We start from the raw sequence: 14,701 nt of genomic DNA on the forward strand, positions 1-14,701 counted from the left end.
CTGTCTATTGCTATCCTCCACCGGTTTTTCTATTAAACTGCTTTCTTTCACTTTAAAGAGCTTTTTGTATGTCGTAGAGAACAACCTTAACCTTTCAGGTGACCAATGGACTCTTTCATCAGGCAAAACATACGCACTTTTTTATAAAATTAGATACATCTTTCTTTTTTCACTTCTGATTTTTAAATCTTGGTTAGGAAGCTCTCCATGATATCTTTTTTTTTTGGTGAGATGGAGTCTCGCTCTGTCGCCCAGGCTGGAGTGCAGTGGCGCTATCTCTGCTCACTGCAAGCTCCGCCTCCCCAGGTTCACACCATTCTCCTGCCTCAGCCTCCTGAGTAGCTGGGACTACAGGTTCCCACCACCCCGCCTGGGTAATTTTTTTTTTTTTTTTGTATTTTTTAGTAGAGATGGGGTCTGGCCGGGCGCGGTGGCTGAAGCCTGTAATCCCAGCACTTTGGGAGGCCGAGACGGGCGGATCACGAGGTCAGAAGATGGAGACCATCCTGGCTAACACGGTGAAACCCCGTCTCTACTAAAAATACAAAAAACTAGCCGGGCGAGGTGGCGGGCGCCTGTAGTCCCAGCTACTCGGGAGGCTGAGGCAGGAGAATGGCGTGAACTCGGGAGGCGGAGCTTGCAGTGAGCTGAGGTCTGGCTACTGCACTCCAGCCTGGGTGACAGAGCGAGACTCCGTCTCAAAAAAAAAAAAAAAAAAGATGGGGTCTTACCATGTTAGCCAGGAGGGTCTTGATCTCCTGACCTCGTGATCCGCCCACCTTGGCCTCCCAAAATGCTGGGATTACAGGCGTGAGCTACCGTGCCCGGCCTTTTTTTTTTTTTTTTTTAAGATGGAGTCTAGCTCTGTCGCCAGGCTGGAGTGCAGTGGCATGATCTCAGCTCACAGCAACCTCTGCCTCCCGGGTTCAAGCGATTCCCCTGCCTCAGCCTCCCAAGTAGTGGTGACTACAGGCGTGTGCCACCACACCCAGCTAAATTTTTGTATTTTGGTAGAGACAGGGTTTCACCATGTTGGCTAGGATGGTCTCGATCTCCTCACCTTGTGATCCACCCACCTCGGCCTCCCAAAGTGCTGGGATTACAGGCATGAGCCACTGTGCCCAGCCTTATTTTCTTTTTTTGAGACAGAGTCTCACTCTGTCACCCATGCTGGAGTGCAGTGGTGCGATCTCAGCTCACTGCAACCTCCACCTCCCGGATTCAAGCAATTCTCCTGTCTCAGCTTCTTGAGTAGCTGGGACTACAGATGCATGCCACCACGCCTGGCTAATTTTTGTATTTTTAGTAGAGATGGGGTTTCACCATATTGGTCAGGTCAGTCTCGAACTCCTGACCTTAGGTGATCCACCTGCCTTGGCCTCCCAAAGTGCTGGGATTACAAATATGAGCCACTGTGCCCAGCTGCATGTGGTATTTTTAAGGCTCTAAACGCCCTACAGAAAACTTGTACAAAACACAGCCATCTCAGTAGTCATGAGAGTGCCTGCTGCCATCACAGGCTGGTTGCAACTGCATTCTATAAGAGTCTTTGATAACCTGACAGATAACACTGTATATCTCATTGTTTTAGTATATTTTAAAAATTAATGAGATATGGTCAGACATGGTGGTTCACGCCTGTATTCCTAACACTCTGGGAAGCCGAGGCAGGCGGATCATTTGAGGCCAGGAGTTTGAGACCAGCCTGGCCAACATGGCGAAACCCCCTCTCTACTAAAAATACAAAAATTAGCCAGGAGTGGTGGTGGCAGGCACCTGTAATCCAAACTACTTAGGAGGCTGAGGCAGGAGAATCGCTTGAACCCGGGAGGTGGGGGTCGCAGTGAGCCAGTGAGCTAAGATGGTGCCCTTGCACTCTAGCCTGGGTGACAGAGCAAAGCTCTGTCTCCAAAAAAAAAAAAAAAGAGATAGGAAATGCTTTACGTATTTATAAGCAACTGTTACTTCTTACTCTGTGAATACCCCTAGTTTTCAAGTGGTACCTCTGTGTGAACTGTTTTTAATAAGAATGTTAGCCCTGCATCTGACACATGCGGATAACATATTTTCCAATGTTATCTGTAGCTGGCCTCCACCCAGTTGGCCAGCCTTTTCTATGTTCCTTCTGCTCATTCAAATATGTTTTGGGCATTGGTTGGGCATGGTGGCTCACACCTGTAATCCCAGCACTTTGGGAGGCCCAGGAAGGAGGATTGCTTGAGCTCAGGAGTTTGAGACCAGCTTAGACACCACAGTGAGACCTTGTCTCTACAAAAAATTTAAAAATGGTCTGGACGTGGTAGCTCACTCCTGTAATCCCAGCACTTTGGGAGGCCGAGGTGGGCCGATTACCTGAGATCAGGAGTTTGAGACCAGCTTGGCCAACATGGTGAAACCCCGTCTCTGCTAAAAATATAAAAATTAGCCAGGCGTGGTGGCGTGCACCTGTAATCCCAGCTAGTCAGGAGGCTGAGGCAGGATAATCATTTGAACATGGGAAGTGGAGGTTGCTGTGAGATTGCGCCATTGCACTGCAGCCTGGGTGACAAGAGCAAAACTCCGTTTCAAAAAAAAAAAAAAACCCACAAATGTAGCCAGGTTTAATGGTGCACACCTGCAGTCCCAGCTACTCGGGAGGCTGAGGTGGGAGAATCACTTGAACTCAGGAGGTCAAGGCTTCAGTGAGCCATGATCATGTTACTGCATTCTAGCTTGGGTGACAGAATGAGACCCTGTCTCAAAAAAAGTGTATCAGGCACTGTTCCAGATGCTGGTGAGATAAAAGTGAACAAAACTATATTCATACAGCAGAATATTATTTGGCCTTAAAAAGAAAGGCAATTCTGACACAGGCTATAGAATGGATGAATCTTCAGATCAATATGCTGAGTGAAGTAAGCCAGTCACAAAAGTAAATACTGCATGATTCCAGTGATATGAGGTTTATAATCAAATTTATAGAGACAGAAAGTAGAACAGTCATTGTCAAGGTCTGGGAAGGGGAAAATAGGGAGTTATTTTTTAATGGGTACAGAGTTTCAGTTTTATAAGATGAAAAGAGTCCTGGAGATGGATGGTGGTGATGGCTGTGCACCATTATGAACGTGCTGAATACCACTTACTGTGCACTTAAACATGGTTAAGTTGGTAAGTTTTATTTTATGCATGTTTTACCACAATAAAGAAATTGGGAGGGAAAACAAAGTAAACCAAACACAAATTTCCCTGCCCTTATGAGGTTTATATTCTACAGTGTGGGAGACAGACAAAAGTAAAATAAATAAGTAGGACTTCTGTTTCAAGCCATGATATAATAGCTGGTGCTGGGCTCCTGCCTTTGTCACAAGCTACTAGAAAATAGGATAGAATAGGCCGGGCACAGTGGCTCACGCCTGTAATCCCAGCACTTTGGGAGGCCGAGGCAGGCAGATCATGAGGTCAGGAGATCGAAACTGTCCTGGCTAACACGGTGAAACCCCCGTCTCTATTAAAATACACAAAAAATTAGCTGGGCATGGTGGCGGGTGCCTGTAGTCCCAGCTAGTCAGGAGACTGAGGCAGTGAACCTGGGAGGTGGAGCTTGCAGTGAGATAGTGCTATTGCACTCCAGCCTGGGGGACAGAGCGAGACTCCATCTCAAAAAAAAGAAAAAAAAAGAAAATAGGAAAATAGGATAGAATATATGAAATAATTGTTTTTATACATTGGACAACAGGCAACACAGAACATTGATTCTTGAGAGACAGGAAACAAATGAGGTGGGCGGTGTGATCATCCTGGCCTTCTGCCTGGAGGAACTTTCAGGACCACAAGGAGGCGGAACCCAAGCAGAGCTTGGTGGCCACACAGAGTTGAGATGGTGATTGTAGTTTGGGGAGGCAAAGGGAGCTGGAATGTATAGATAGGAGTGAGCTATGTAGGGAAAAAGCCTCCAGAAATCCACATGGTATCCTCTTGGATCCTGGACCGAAGATGAAGCTGTGCTAGGCAGCGTGAAAAGCTAAAGGCTGGTGGAAGAACGACTAGGGAGCCCCGAGCTGCCGAATGCCCAGAGCTCACCCACAGCAGGTCCATGTTTGTGTTCCCACCAACCACAGTGGAGAGAACTTAAATACACAAGATTTTCACCAGAGATCCCAGGAGGGCCACAGCTTCAAAACAGCGCTAGATTAATCTTACGGGGTAGACTATTTAGATGTACTCTAATAAAGCTTAAAAACAAGCCTCAAGGCCGGGCGCGGTGGCTCAAGCCTGTAATCCCAGCACTTTGGGAGGCCGAGACGGGCGGATCACGAGGTCAGGAGATCGAGACCATCCTGGCTAACATGATGAAACCCCGTCTCCACTAAAAAATACAAAAAACTAGCCGGGCGAGGTGGCAGGCGCCTGTAGTCCCAGCTACTCGGGAGGCTGAGGCAGGAGAATGGCGTGAACCCAGGAGGCGGAGCTTGCAGTGAGCTGAGATCCGGCCACTGCACTCCAGCCTGGGTGACAGAGCGAGACTCTGTCTCAAAAAAAAAAAAAAAAAAAAAAAAGCCTCAAAAGGATCAAGCTGTAACTTAAATGCCTGTCAGAAAATGTCCAATATGTTTTGAAGGAAAGCAACATAAATTCGACGTTCAACAATTGAACACCATAAAGCCCAGGATCTAATAAAAAATTACAAGACGTGAAGAAGGAAAGACTTAAAGGAAAACACAAATCTAATGAAGAGTGAAAAATAATCTACCCCCCCACCCAAAAAAAACAGCGAAATGTTCTTTTAGAGTTGAGAAAAATACAACATCTGAAATAAAAAATTCATGACATGGGGGCCGGGCGCGGTGGCTCAAGCCTGTAATCCCAGCACTTTGGGAGGCCGAGACAGCCGGATCACGAGGTCAGGAGATCGAGACCATCCTGGCTAACACGGTGAAACTCCGTCTCTACTAAAAAAAAAATACAAAAAACTAGCCGGGCGAGGTGGCGGGCGCCTGTAGTCCCAGCTACTCGGGAGGCTGAGGCAGGAGAATGACGTAAACCTGGGAGGTGGAGCTTGCAGTGAGCTGAGATCCGGCCACTGCACTCCAGCCCGGGCGACAGAGCGAGACTCCGTCTCAAAAAAAAAAAAAGAAAAAAAAAATTCATGACATGGGCTTAACAGCAGATAGGATACTACAGATGAAAAGATCATGATCTGAAGATTTAACAACAGAAATTATACAAACAAGCACAGCAAGATGAAAGCCCAAGGGGTGGAACTGGTGGAGGAAATGGCCTCAGGGCCTCCCTAGCACCAGAGGAACATGCATAACTGGGTTTTCAGAGAGAAACTGGGGTCGGAGAGCAGGGGCAGAAACAGTTTCAGAGAAAATAATTTCCAGAAGCTTTCCACATTTGATGAAAACCATAAATTCACAGATCCAGTGAACGCTAACACATCAAAGACAATAAACTACACCATGGCACATTCTATTCAAGTTGCAAAAAACAAAACAAAGTAAGAATGATTAAAAAGACCATTTAAAAAGCAGCCAGAAGAAAAAAGATGATAAAAATGACTGCTGACTTGTTAGAAATAATGCAAACCAGGGCCGTGTGTGGTAGATCACAACTGTACTCTCAGCCCTTTAAGAGTCTGAGGCAGGAGGACTGTCTGAGCCCAGGAGTTTGAGACCAGCCTGGGCAACATGGCAAGATCCCGCCTTTTTTTTTTTTTTTTTGAGACAGAGTGTTGCTCTGTTGCCCAGGCTGGACTACAGTGGCACGATCCTGGCTCCCGGCAACCTCTGCCTCCTGGATTCAAGTGATTCTCCTGTCTCAGCCTCCCCCGTAGCTGGGACTACAGGCATGTGCCACCATACCCAGCTAATTTTTGTATTTTTAGTTGAGACAGGGTTTCGTCATGTTAGTCAGGTTGGTCTCAAACTCCTGACCTAAGGTGATCCACCTGCCTCAGCCTTCCAAAGTGCTGGGATTACAGGCACGAGCCACCACGTCCGGCCCCATCTCTATTTTTAAAAATTATTTTTAAAAGAATAAAAATTTTATAAAGGAGAAAGAATGCAAACCAGAGGATGAAGGAACAAAGTATTTAATGTGCTTAAAAAGGAAAAAAAAAACCTGTCAAGCTAGAATTGCGTATCCATAATATTAAACTTCAAAAATGTAGGCAAATTAAATAGATTTTTCAAACAAATAAAAGCTGAACAATTGGTTTACTGCAGAATACACAATGACAAAAAAACAGAATTCTTCAGGTGGAAGGGAAATACCAAGTGGAAACTGAGACCCACACAAAAGAATCAACAATGCCAGAAATGGTAAAATAAGTGAATTTTCTTGTTTTTAAATTTCTTTTCTTTTTTTTTGAGATGGAGTTTCGCTTTTTTGCCCAGGCTGGAGTGCAGTGGCGCGATCTTGGCTCACTGCAATCTCCACTTCCTGGGTTCAAGTGATGGTCCTGCCTCAGCCTCTGAGTAGCTGGGACTACAGCATGTGCCACTGTGCCCAGCTAAGTTTTATATTTTTAGTCGAGACAGACCATGTTGGCCAGGCTGGTCTCAAAGTCCTGATCTCAGGTGATCCACCCACCTCGGCCTCCCAAAGTGCTAGAATTACAGGCACGAGCCACTGTGCCTGGCCATTTTTAAATTTCTTTAAAAGATAAGGTATCATGGGGATCATAAGATACTTAAATGTAAAATATACAGATGGTGATAAATTAAAAATCCATTTTTAAATTCTAATCACTAAAACAACCCTCCCTCCAAACAATCAACAAGAAAACACTAGTACAGAGGTATAGCAAATAAGCCAATAATATAGTTAAAATAGACTGCCAAAAATTAAAAAAAAAATCTCAATCCAAAAAGTAGGCAGGAAAGAGTAAACAAAGAATAGATGAGACAAATAAAAAACAAATACGAAGATGATAGACTTAAACTCAACCATTACACAAAATGTAATTAAATGTAATTATATTAAATGTAAGCAGTCTAAACACACCACTTAAAGGCAGAGATTGTCAGACTGGACAAGAAAGCAAGACCTAGTTATATACTTTTTACAAAAAACACATTTTAATGATAAAGGCACAGGTTAAGAGTAAATGGATGGAGAAAGATTCCATGAGAGCGCTAATCATAAGACAGATGAAGTGGCTATGTTAATAACAGACAAGATATACTTACAGGACAAGGATAAAGAGGACAGCAATAAAGAAGAACATTTCACATGATAAATGGATCAATTCATCAAGAAATCCTCAATCCTAAATATGTATGCACCTGAAAACAGACTTTCAAAATACAAGAAACAAAAACTGATAGAACTGAAAGGAGAAATGGATCCACTGCCAATTATAATTGGAAGGTTTCAACATTCTCCTCTCAGTAATCGGAACAAGTAGGCAGAAAAATCAACAAACATAGTATTTGGGTTGTCAGAAACTTTAAGACTGGTTTTCCATTTCTGCCTTAGAGACTAATGATGTGCATCTCAAATGTGATATGAGCACGGAACTGAGTTTGAGAGTTCCTGGTTTGCAGCTTTCCTTCCTGGAATGCAATTCTTTTTTTTTTTTTTTTTTTTTTGAGACGGAGTCTCGCTCTGTCGCCCGGGCTGGAGTGCAGTGGCCGGATCTCAGCTCACTGCAAGCTCCGCCTCCCGGGTTTACGCCGTTCTCCTGCCTCAGCCTCCCGAGTAGCTGGGACTACAGGCGCCCGCCACCTCACCCGGCTAGTTTTTTGTATTTTTTAGTAGAGACGGGGTTTCACCATGTTAGCCAGGATGGTCTCGATCTTCTGACCTCGTGATCCGCCCGTCTCGGCCTCCCAAAGCGCTGGGATTACAGGCTTGAGCCACCGCGCCCGGCCGCAATTCTTTACCTGTAAAAAGGGGTAATATGATCTTATTCACATGATTGCTGTGATAATTGGATCAGAATGGAGAGGTATGGACACTATAAAGCGCTGTGCAAATTCTGGCTATTTTTTCTTTTTTTTCTTTTTTTACTATTTTTGGTGGTCTAAGGAACAGGATTCTTCTGTGTTACAGGGTCAGGCACTATCTGGCCCCTAGTGATTGATCACCAGCCTGCCCACCTCCCTGCCAGCTGTGGTGCCCGGGTTGGCCCCGCCTGTGGTCTCAGTACTGTGTGCCCCATGCTCTTTTCCTCGGCAGGGCATGCAGAAGGAACCAGAAGCTTCAGGAACATTGCTTCCGTATCAGTTCGTTTGCCAAATCTTCCCCCTAATTTTTTGCCAGGCGCCCTTTCCCTATTACTAGGTGCTCTGTCTCTGGGCTCCTTATTCCTGTTGTTTGCTTTCTTTGTGTGGTTCCCTGGCTTCTTTGCCAGCTCCTTATGCGCTGATCCAACCAGCCTCCCACCAGCCACACCTTCCTTCAAGGGTGGGCTGCACACAGACCCACCTGGACTCACTGAGGCTCCCCCTGGCCTGGGACATCTTTATCACCTGCCAAATTCTGGCTCGCATCTTCCCAGACATGCTCTGGTATCACATCACGACACTACTCAAGACCCAGGGCCACCAATAAGGGGCAAGGAACATTTGCAGCAGGCCACCTGTGTTCTAGGGAAACTTGGATGACCTTTTAAGATGGGGAAGGGAGAACGCACAGGGCATAAGCAGGGTCAGCAGCACAGCTAGAGGGGAGACAAGGAAGAATGATGCCTTACACTCCGCATGAATCCTGGATTAGACTGAATGTATCTGACGACACTACTACATTCACAGCATCACAGGGTGACACCTGTGCCATAATCTCTGCAGAGGCCACATGCTAGGGGAAAGGCAATAAGCCTTAGGAGAATTCTCCAAGGGAATCCTAACACTGAAGACTTCAGCTCGGGGATCATTTCCCAACCCCTTTAGAGGAAGTGCAAAAACTTATTATACTGTTTCTCTTCCTGCTAACACCACAACACTACTCCTGAAACCATACCTGTGACGAGACAAATACAAGGCAAATTCCAAGATGACTAACTGCAGAAACCCATCCAACATTTCCTTTTGTTGTGCTGGAATATAGCTGCAGGGAATGTGTCTGCCTCTCTGCTGAGGTTTGGAAACCATCTGGTCAAACGACAATTTTAGGTTCTACCCATACCTAGATCAAGGCTTCTCCAACCTCTGTGTGTACTGCAATCACCTTGAATCTTGTAAAGCAAAGATTTTGACCTATTTTGCATCTGGGCTATGGTGGGGCCCAGGATTTTGCATTTCTTACAAGCTATGTCAAGGCTGCTGATCTGTGGCTCATGCTCTGAGGAGCACAGACAACACCCAACACAAGTCTACAAAGGCGCCCACCCCAAACCTCATGGCGGGACGGAGTCACTCAGCAGGAATGCTTACAGGAGATTCTCGTATTCACTCATACGACATTTTAATCAGTGAGACCAGCTTAGTCAAAGTGTCATCAACCCCAGCGTATACTAAACTTACCCAGAACTCTTGCAGCTCTGTTAGATGGCTGATATTTTCAATCTTTTTGATTCTATTTGATGCAATGTCCAACATCGTGAGTTTGTTCTAAAAGGAAATAAAATGTTTCCTGGATTACCTCTGATCAACAGTGATTTGCATGACCACATAGGCAGTGTCAAGTGACCTTAGGGCTGCAGGTGCACTACTCTCTCTGCCGTCACAGGATAAGGGCATGCTATGGAGGGTGGCGAGACCTGCCTGCTTCCTGCAGCCTCCCTGGGACAGTGTTTCCATCAGAGCCTGCCCAGCTACCTCCTGATCGCTGGGATTTGAGACTGTGTCAGACTCCAAGCCCAGTGCTCCCAGATCCCTGTCCACTGAGGCCCCTAGTGAGACTGATGGTCCCAGGAAGAACCAAGTAACCCCCTGACGCTCTGAAGAAAGGCTGACAATTGTAGTTACATTTACTTAGTGCTCATCACAAGGAAATGTACAACCAAGTAATCTTCAAAACAAAGTTCCTCCCTTCATTTAGGGATGAGGAACTTGGGGCTCAGTGGGGCTAAGAATCTGCCTAGGTGCATAGTAGCAGTGGGAGATGCAGGACTCTCGGATCCCAAGCCTAAACTCTTGTCTCGGAAGAGGCTGCCAGGAGCATGAGTGCAGAGAAAGGACCCGTGCTGAGGACTGGGTGCTGAGGACTGGGTGCTGGGCCTGCTGAGCACCTGCTGCAGGGTGTGTGCCCCCACTGGGAGACAAGAGTGTGTTTTTAGGATCTTTTACTCTGAAAATGCACATCAGTTACTCACTTTCCAATATACATTATCTAAGCCTGGGTAATACTTTTGTTTTTCATCAAAAGGAAAATGTTTACAAGCTGTCCGAGAACCTCTGACGAAGTTCATTCCCTTCTCTGCCCTCACGCTCTGCTCCCTCCTAGTCCCTTCCTTGCTTTTCTACTGCATTTTTGGTATTCCAATTCCAAAGCCTTCCAAGTTTTAAGGGAAAGTTAAAAAATGTCTCAAAAGCAGACACTCCTCCCCGCATCTCCCCTGAAACGTACCCAGCCAGTAGCTTGCCCAATTCGAAAGCACTATGGCTGTGGCCTGGGAGCTTCTCTGGCTGTGTCACCCTTGCTGCCTTGGCACCCAGTGTCCCAGCTGGCACCAGCTGTGCATGTCAAGTCTGATGCCACTCTCCAGCAGGCTATGCGTGGCATGCTACCTAGGAGGTGCCTTCAAACCATCCCATCTTGGTGCCCTGGTCAGGTCTGCTCACAGAGTATCAGGCTCCACAGTGTGCGAGGGAGGAGCTCAGTTAGGCGGGTTCAGAGCAAAAGGACTGCAGGAAAATGTTGCAGAAGACGCGACTGTGGGCAATCCAACAAAACACTGCCTGGTGGTGGGGCTGGAACAGGCCTCTCTAGCACAGATAGCAGCTCTCCCCCACACTCTGCACTGTTCTGAAATGCTCATGGTCATCTGGTATGCAAGCCCAGAAACTGGCAAAATCAAAGTGGCCTGGAACACACGCAGGATTTGAGCCTCGTGAGGTCCAAGTACCAAGGCTCAGCACGAGGGGCAGAGTTGGTGGTGGGCTCCGGCTGTCAGAACCGGTCCCTCACCTCTGAGCTCAGGGATCCAGGTATGCACTCAACACTATTTTATGTTTTTCTAGGGGAGTTGGACAATGTTGTGAAAACTCATCCAAAGGAAACTAGTAAGAACTGCTTAAGAAATAGAAAAAAAGAATGGAACAGGGTGAGGAGAGCAGGCACACCAAAGGGCATGACACAACGCCACAGAAACTACACCTGTCAGGGACCACTGCAAACATATTCTAGACCAACGGGAGAGCCCCGAGCTGGAGGAGACACTGCAGAACAAGACAGGAGTCACGAGACCCTGGGGTGGGGGCATCATCTAAATTCCCATCTGGGACAAAACTACATTTGCTTTCCCACCATAAAAATAAATTCCAGATAAATTAAGAAACAAAACTTAGGAGAAAATATTTGTCTAATCTTTAGTTGAAAAAAATGGCAGAGGAAAGACTGTTACATTTGATCATGATGAAGATTACAATAACGTAATTACCTTTAATACAACAATTGTTTTTTTTTTTTTTCTGTTGTTTCAAAGGCCCAAGAATAATCTGGTGTTTAACCAAGATCACAGTGTAGCACTTCCACTGGTCAAATTCTGAATTACACTTCTTTCCAGTTTTCCTGGGACTGGCTGCTTATTTGAACTGTGCTGCAGATTGTCTGTCTCCCGGTGGACGCTTGGTGGAGACTGCGGGGCCTCGGCTCGGGGAGGCCAGGGTGTAGGAGGGCACCAGGGCTCCCTTGAGCATGGGCTCCCTGCTGCGCATCCCGCCCAGCCCCAACCCCAGCCCCTGCCACACAGTCCTCAGCGCCATTCTACTGCAGGCATGTCTCTAAACCACACAGGTGAACACTTGGTTTGCATGCTAGTTTTATAAACTTTTAATTTCAGTGCAAAGTCAAAGGAAGGTGACTAAACTTTCCACAGGCAAATTTGAATTTTTCCAAAATTTTATTCAGGTGTTGGTGAAATTTACTGACGCCAACCAGGCCCTGGGGTTGAGGCACAAAGGCCTAATGAGATTGAAACACTATGTTTACAGACCAATCTCGTTATATTTGATGGCAATTTAACAAAACAGAAAAAAACAAGTAAAATTGAATGAGAAAAAGTCTTTTATTTGTCTTGAACACTGCACTGGGGCAGAGTAGGGTGAGCTGGAGGCAGCTGAGGAGGGTGGGGGCTCTGTGAGCACACTTCCACTCAGTATGTGAGGCTGTCCTGCACCTGAGTGAGAAGGGCCGGGGAGGGTGGGAGGAGCATGGACAGGTGTAGACAGCAGGCAGTGCGGAATGGGGGAGGAGGAAGCTGTTCATACTGTAAGAGGAGGAGGGGGCTGGGATTGAGAGGTGGTCCTGTGCTCTCTGTGGGCTGGAAAGTGGGGGCTGGGACTGAGAGGTGGTCCTGTGCTCTCTGTGGGCTGGAAAGTGGGGGCTGGGACTGAGAGGTGGTCCTGTGCTCTCTGTGGGCTGGAAAGTAGGGGCTGAGGCCAGTGGGGCGATGGGCAGAAGGTCAGTGGCCTAGAGGAGTGCCAGTCACCCTCGTACAGAGCCCTTCATGAGCAGGTTGGGTTTGTTGTTTTCAAATCCTGCAAAATGCCTACAGTGACGGTGGGTGTGCAGTGGATGCTGCCCCACTGAGGGAGCCTATGGAAGCCTGTGCTGAAATTCCACATAAAGCGTCAGCCCTTCAAGGCACACTCAGGGCAGAGGGCCGACAGGCACACACAGCTCCTGCACTTTTCAGTGTGAGGAGGGGTCCCCCAGTTTTTAGGATGGGAAGGTCTTTCCGATAAACCTCCAGAGGCAGGGCATCTTCCTGACACTGGCCCAAGAGGCCAGTGTGTGCTGGCTGGCCAGGTGCCTGCCCACCTGGTGCCCACCGCCCACACAGCCCCAGACAGACAGTGGGTGTCTTACATTGTTCTCCAGGCCCTCGATGACCTCGATGCCATTGTGGCTAAGGTACAGCTCCCGCAGGTTCACCAGGTTCTGCAGACCCTCGATCTTGGTCAGCCGGTTGCTCTGCAAGAGGGAGAGCACACAGCTGTCAGAACAATACAGAGGGTACAAAATGAAACGGCTTTTAGGAAATAAGGTTTTGTGTTATCTTGAAGAATTCTAAGAATAGAGCATTTCACTTAAAACATGCTAGAATGGGGCCGGGCGTGGTGGCTCATGCCTGTAATTCCAGCACTTTGGGAGGCCAAGGTGGGCGGTATCACGAGGTCAGGTGATCGAGACCATCCTGGCTAACATGGTGAAATCCTGTCTCTACTAAAAATACAAAAAATTAGCCAGGTGTGCTGGCGGGTGCCTATAGTCCCAGCTACTCGGGAGGCTGAGGCAGGAGAATGGTGTGAACCCGGGAGGTGGAGCTTGCAGTGAGCCAAGATCGTACCACTGCACTCCAGCCTGGGCGACAGAGTGAGACTCCATCTCAAAAAACAAAACAAAACAAAACAAAACAAACATGCTAGAATGGGACTCATGTAGAGAGAAAAAGAGGATCAAAATTTTGAGCCTGCTGTACTGAGCTAAAATTCATGCATGGGAATTACATGTTTTTTATATAAAGAACTCATTGTTAGGCCAGGTGCAGTGGCTCTCACCCATAATCCCAGCACTTTGGAAGGCCAAGGCAGGAGGATCACCTGAGGTCAGGAGTTTGAGACCAGCCTGGCCAACATGGTGAAATCAGTTTCTACTAAAAATACAAAAAATTAGCTAGGCGTGGTAGTGCACACCTGTAATCCCAGCTCCTTGGGAGGCTGAGGCAGGAGAATCACTTGAACCCAGGAGGCTGAGGTTGCAGTGAGCTGAGACTGCACCACTGCACTCCAGCCTGGGCAACAAGAGCAAAACTCCACTTAAATTAAAAAAAAAAAAAAGAAACAACAAACAAACAAAAAATGAACTCATTGTTAAAAGATACACTTGGTGAAGGTTTACCTGATTTAATAATTATTTTTTTTTTTTGAGACGGAATCTCGCTCTGTCGCCCAGGCTGGAGTGCAGTGGCCGGATCTCGACTCACTGCAAGCTCTGCCTCGCGGGTTTACGCCATTCTCCTGCCTCAGCCTCCCAAATAGCTGGGACTACAGGCGCCCGCCACCTCGCCTGGCTAGTTTTTTGTATTTTTTAGTAGAGACGGGGTTTCACCGTGTTAGCCAGGATGGTCTCGATCTCCTGACCTCGTGATCCGCCCATCTCGGCCTCCCAAAGTGCTGGGATTACAGGCTCAAGCCACCGCACCCGGCCTGCATTTTTTTTTTAGTAGAGATGGGGTTTCACTGTGTTAGCCAGGATGGTCTCGATCTCCTGACCTCGTGATCCGCCAGTCTCGGCCTCCCAAAGTGCTGGGATTACAGGCTTGAGCCACCGCGCCCGGCCTAATAATTTTAAAGTGTAAAAATTCCTGAATATTTTAAAGTAAATTGATTATAATTTCCTATTTCTTTTTTTTTTTTTGAGATGGACTCTCGCTCTCTCACCCAGTCTGGAGTGCAGTAGTGCAATCTTGGCTTATTGCAACCTCTGCCTCCTGGGTTCAAGCAATTCTCCTGCCTCAGCCTCCTGAGTAGCTGGGATTATAGGCGCCTGCCACCACACCTAATATTTATTTTGGTATTTTTAGTAGAGATGGGGGTTTCGCCATGTTGGC

At 47.0% G+C, this 14,701-nt stretch overlaps 1 protein-coding gene across 5 annotated transcripts in view; it reads right to left on the minus strand.

The window, feature by feature from the left end:
• The window catches only part of PPP1R7 (protein phosphatase 1 regulatory subunit 7), a 38,191-nt gene that overhangs the window by 8,078 nt on the left and 15,412 nt on the right, over positions 1-14,701 (minus strand). For 3 of the 5 annotated variants that reach the window (XM_030916839.1, XM_010377002.2, XM_010377004.2), the window contains 2 exons: positions 12,958-13,062; positions 9,450-9,536 (listed from right to left, as the gene is read on the minus strand). In XM_030916839.1, the coding sequence (XP_030772699.1) occupies positions 9,450-9,536; positions 12,958-13,062 (192 nt within the window). Of the gene's footprint in view, positions 1-9,449; positions 9,537-12,135; positions 12,266-12,957; positions 13,063-14,701 lie in introns of those variants that run through there. The other 2 variants (XM_010377006.1, XM_010377005.1) reach the window with 1 other exon arrangement.

The sequence above is a fragment of the Rhinopithecus roxellana genome, chromosome 14, assembly GCF_007565055.1.
Source record: "Rhinopithecus roxellana isolate Shanxi Qingling chromosome 14, ASM756505v1, whole genome shotgun sequence".
NCBI lineage: Eukaryota > Metazoa > Chordata > Mammalia > Primates > Cercopithecidae > Rhinopithecus > Rhinopithecus roxellana.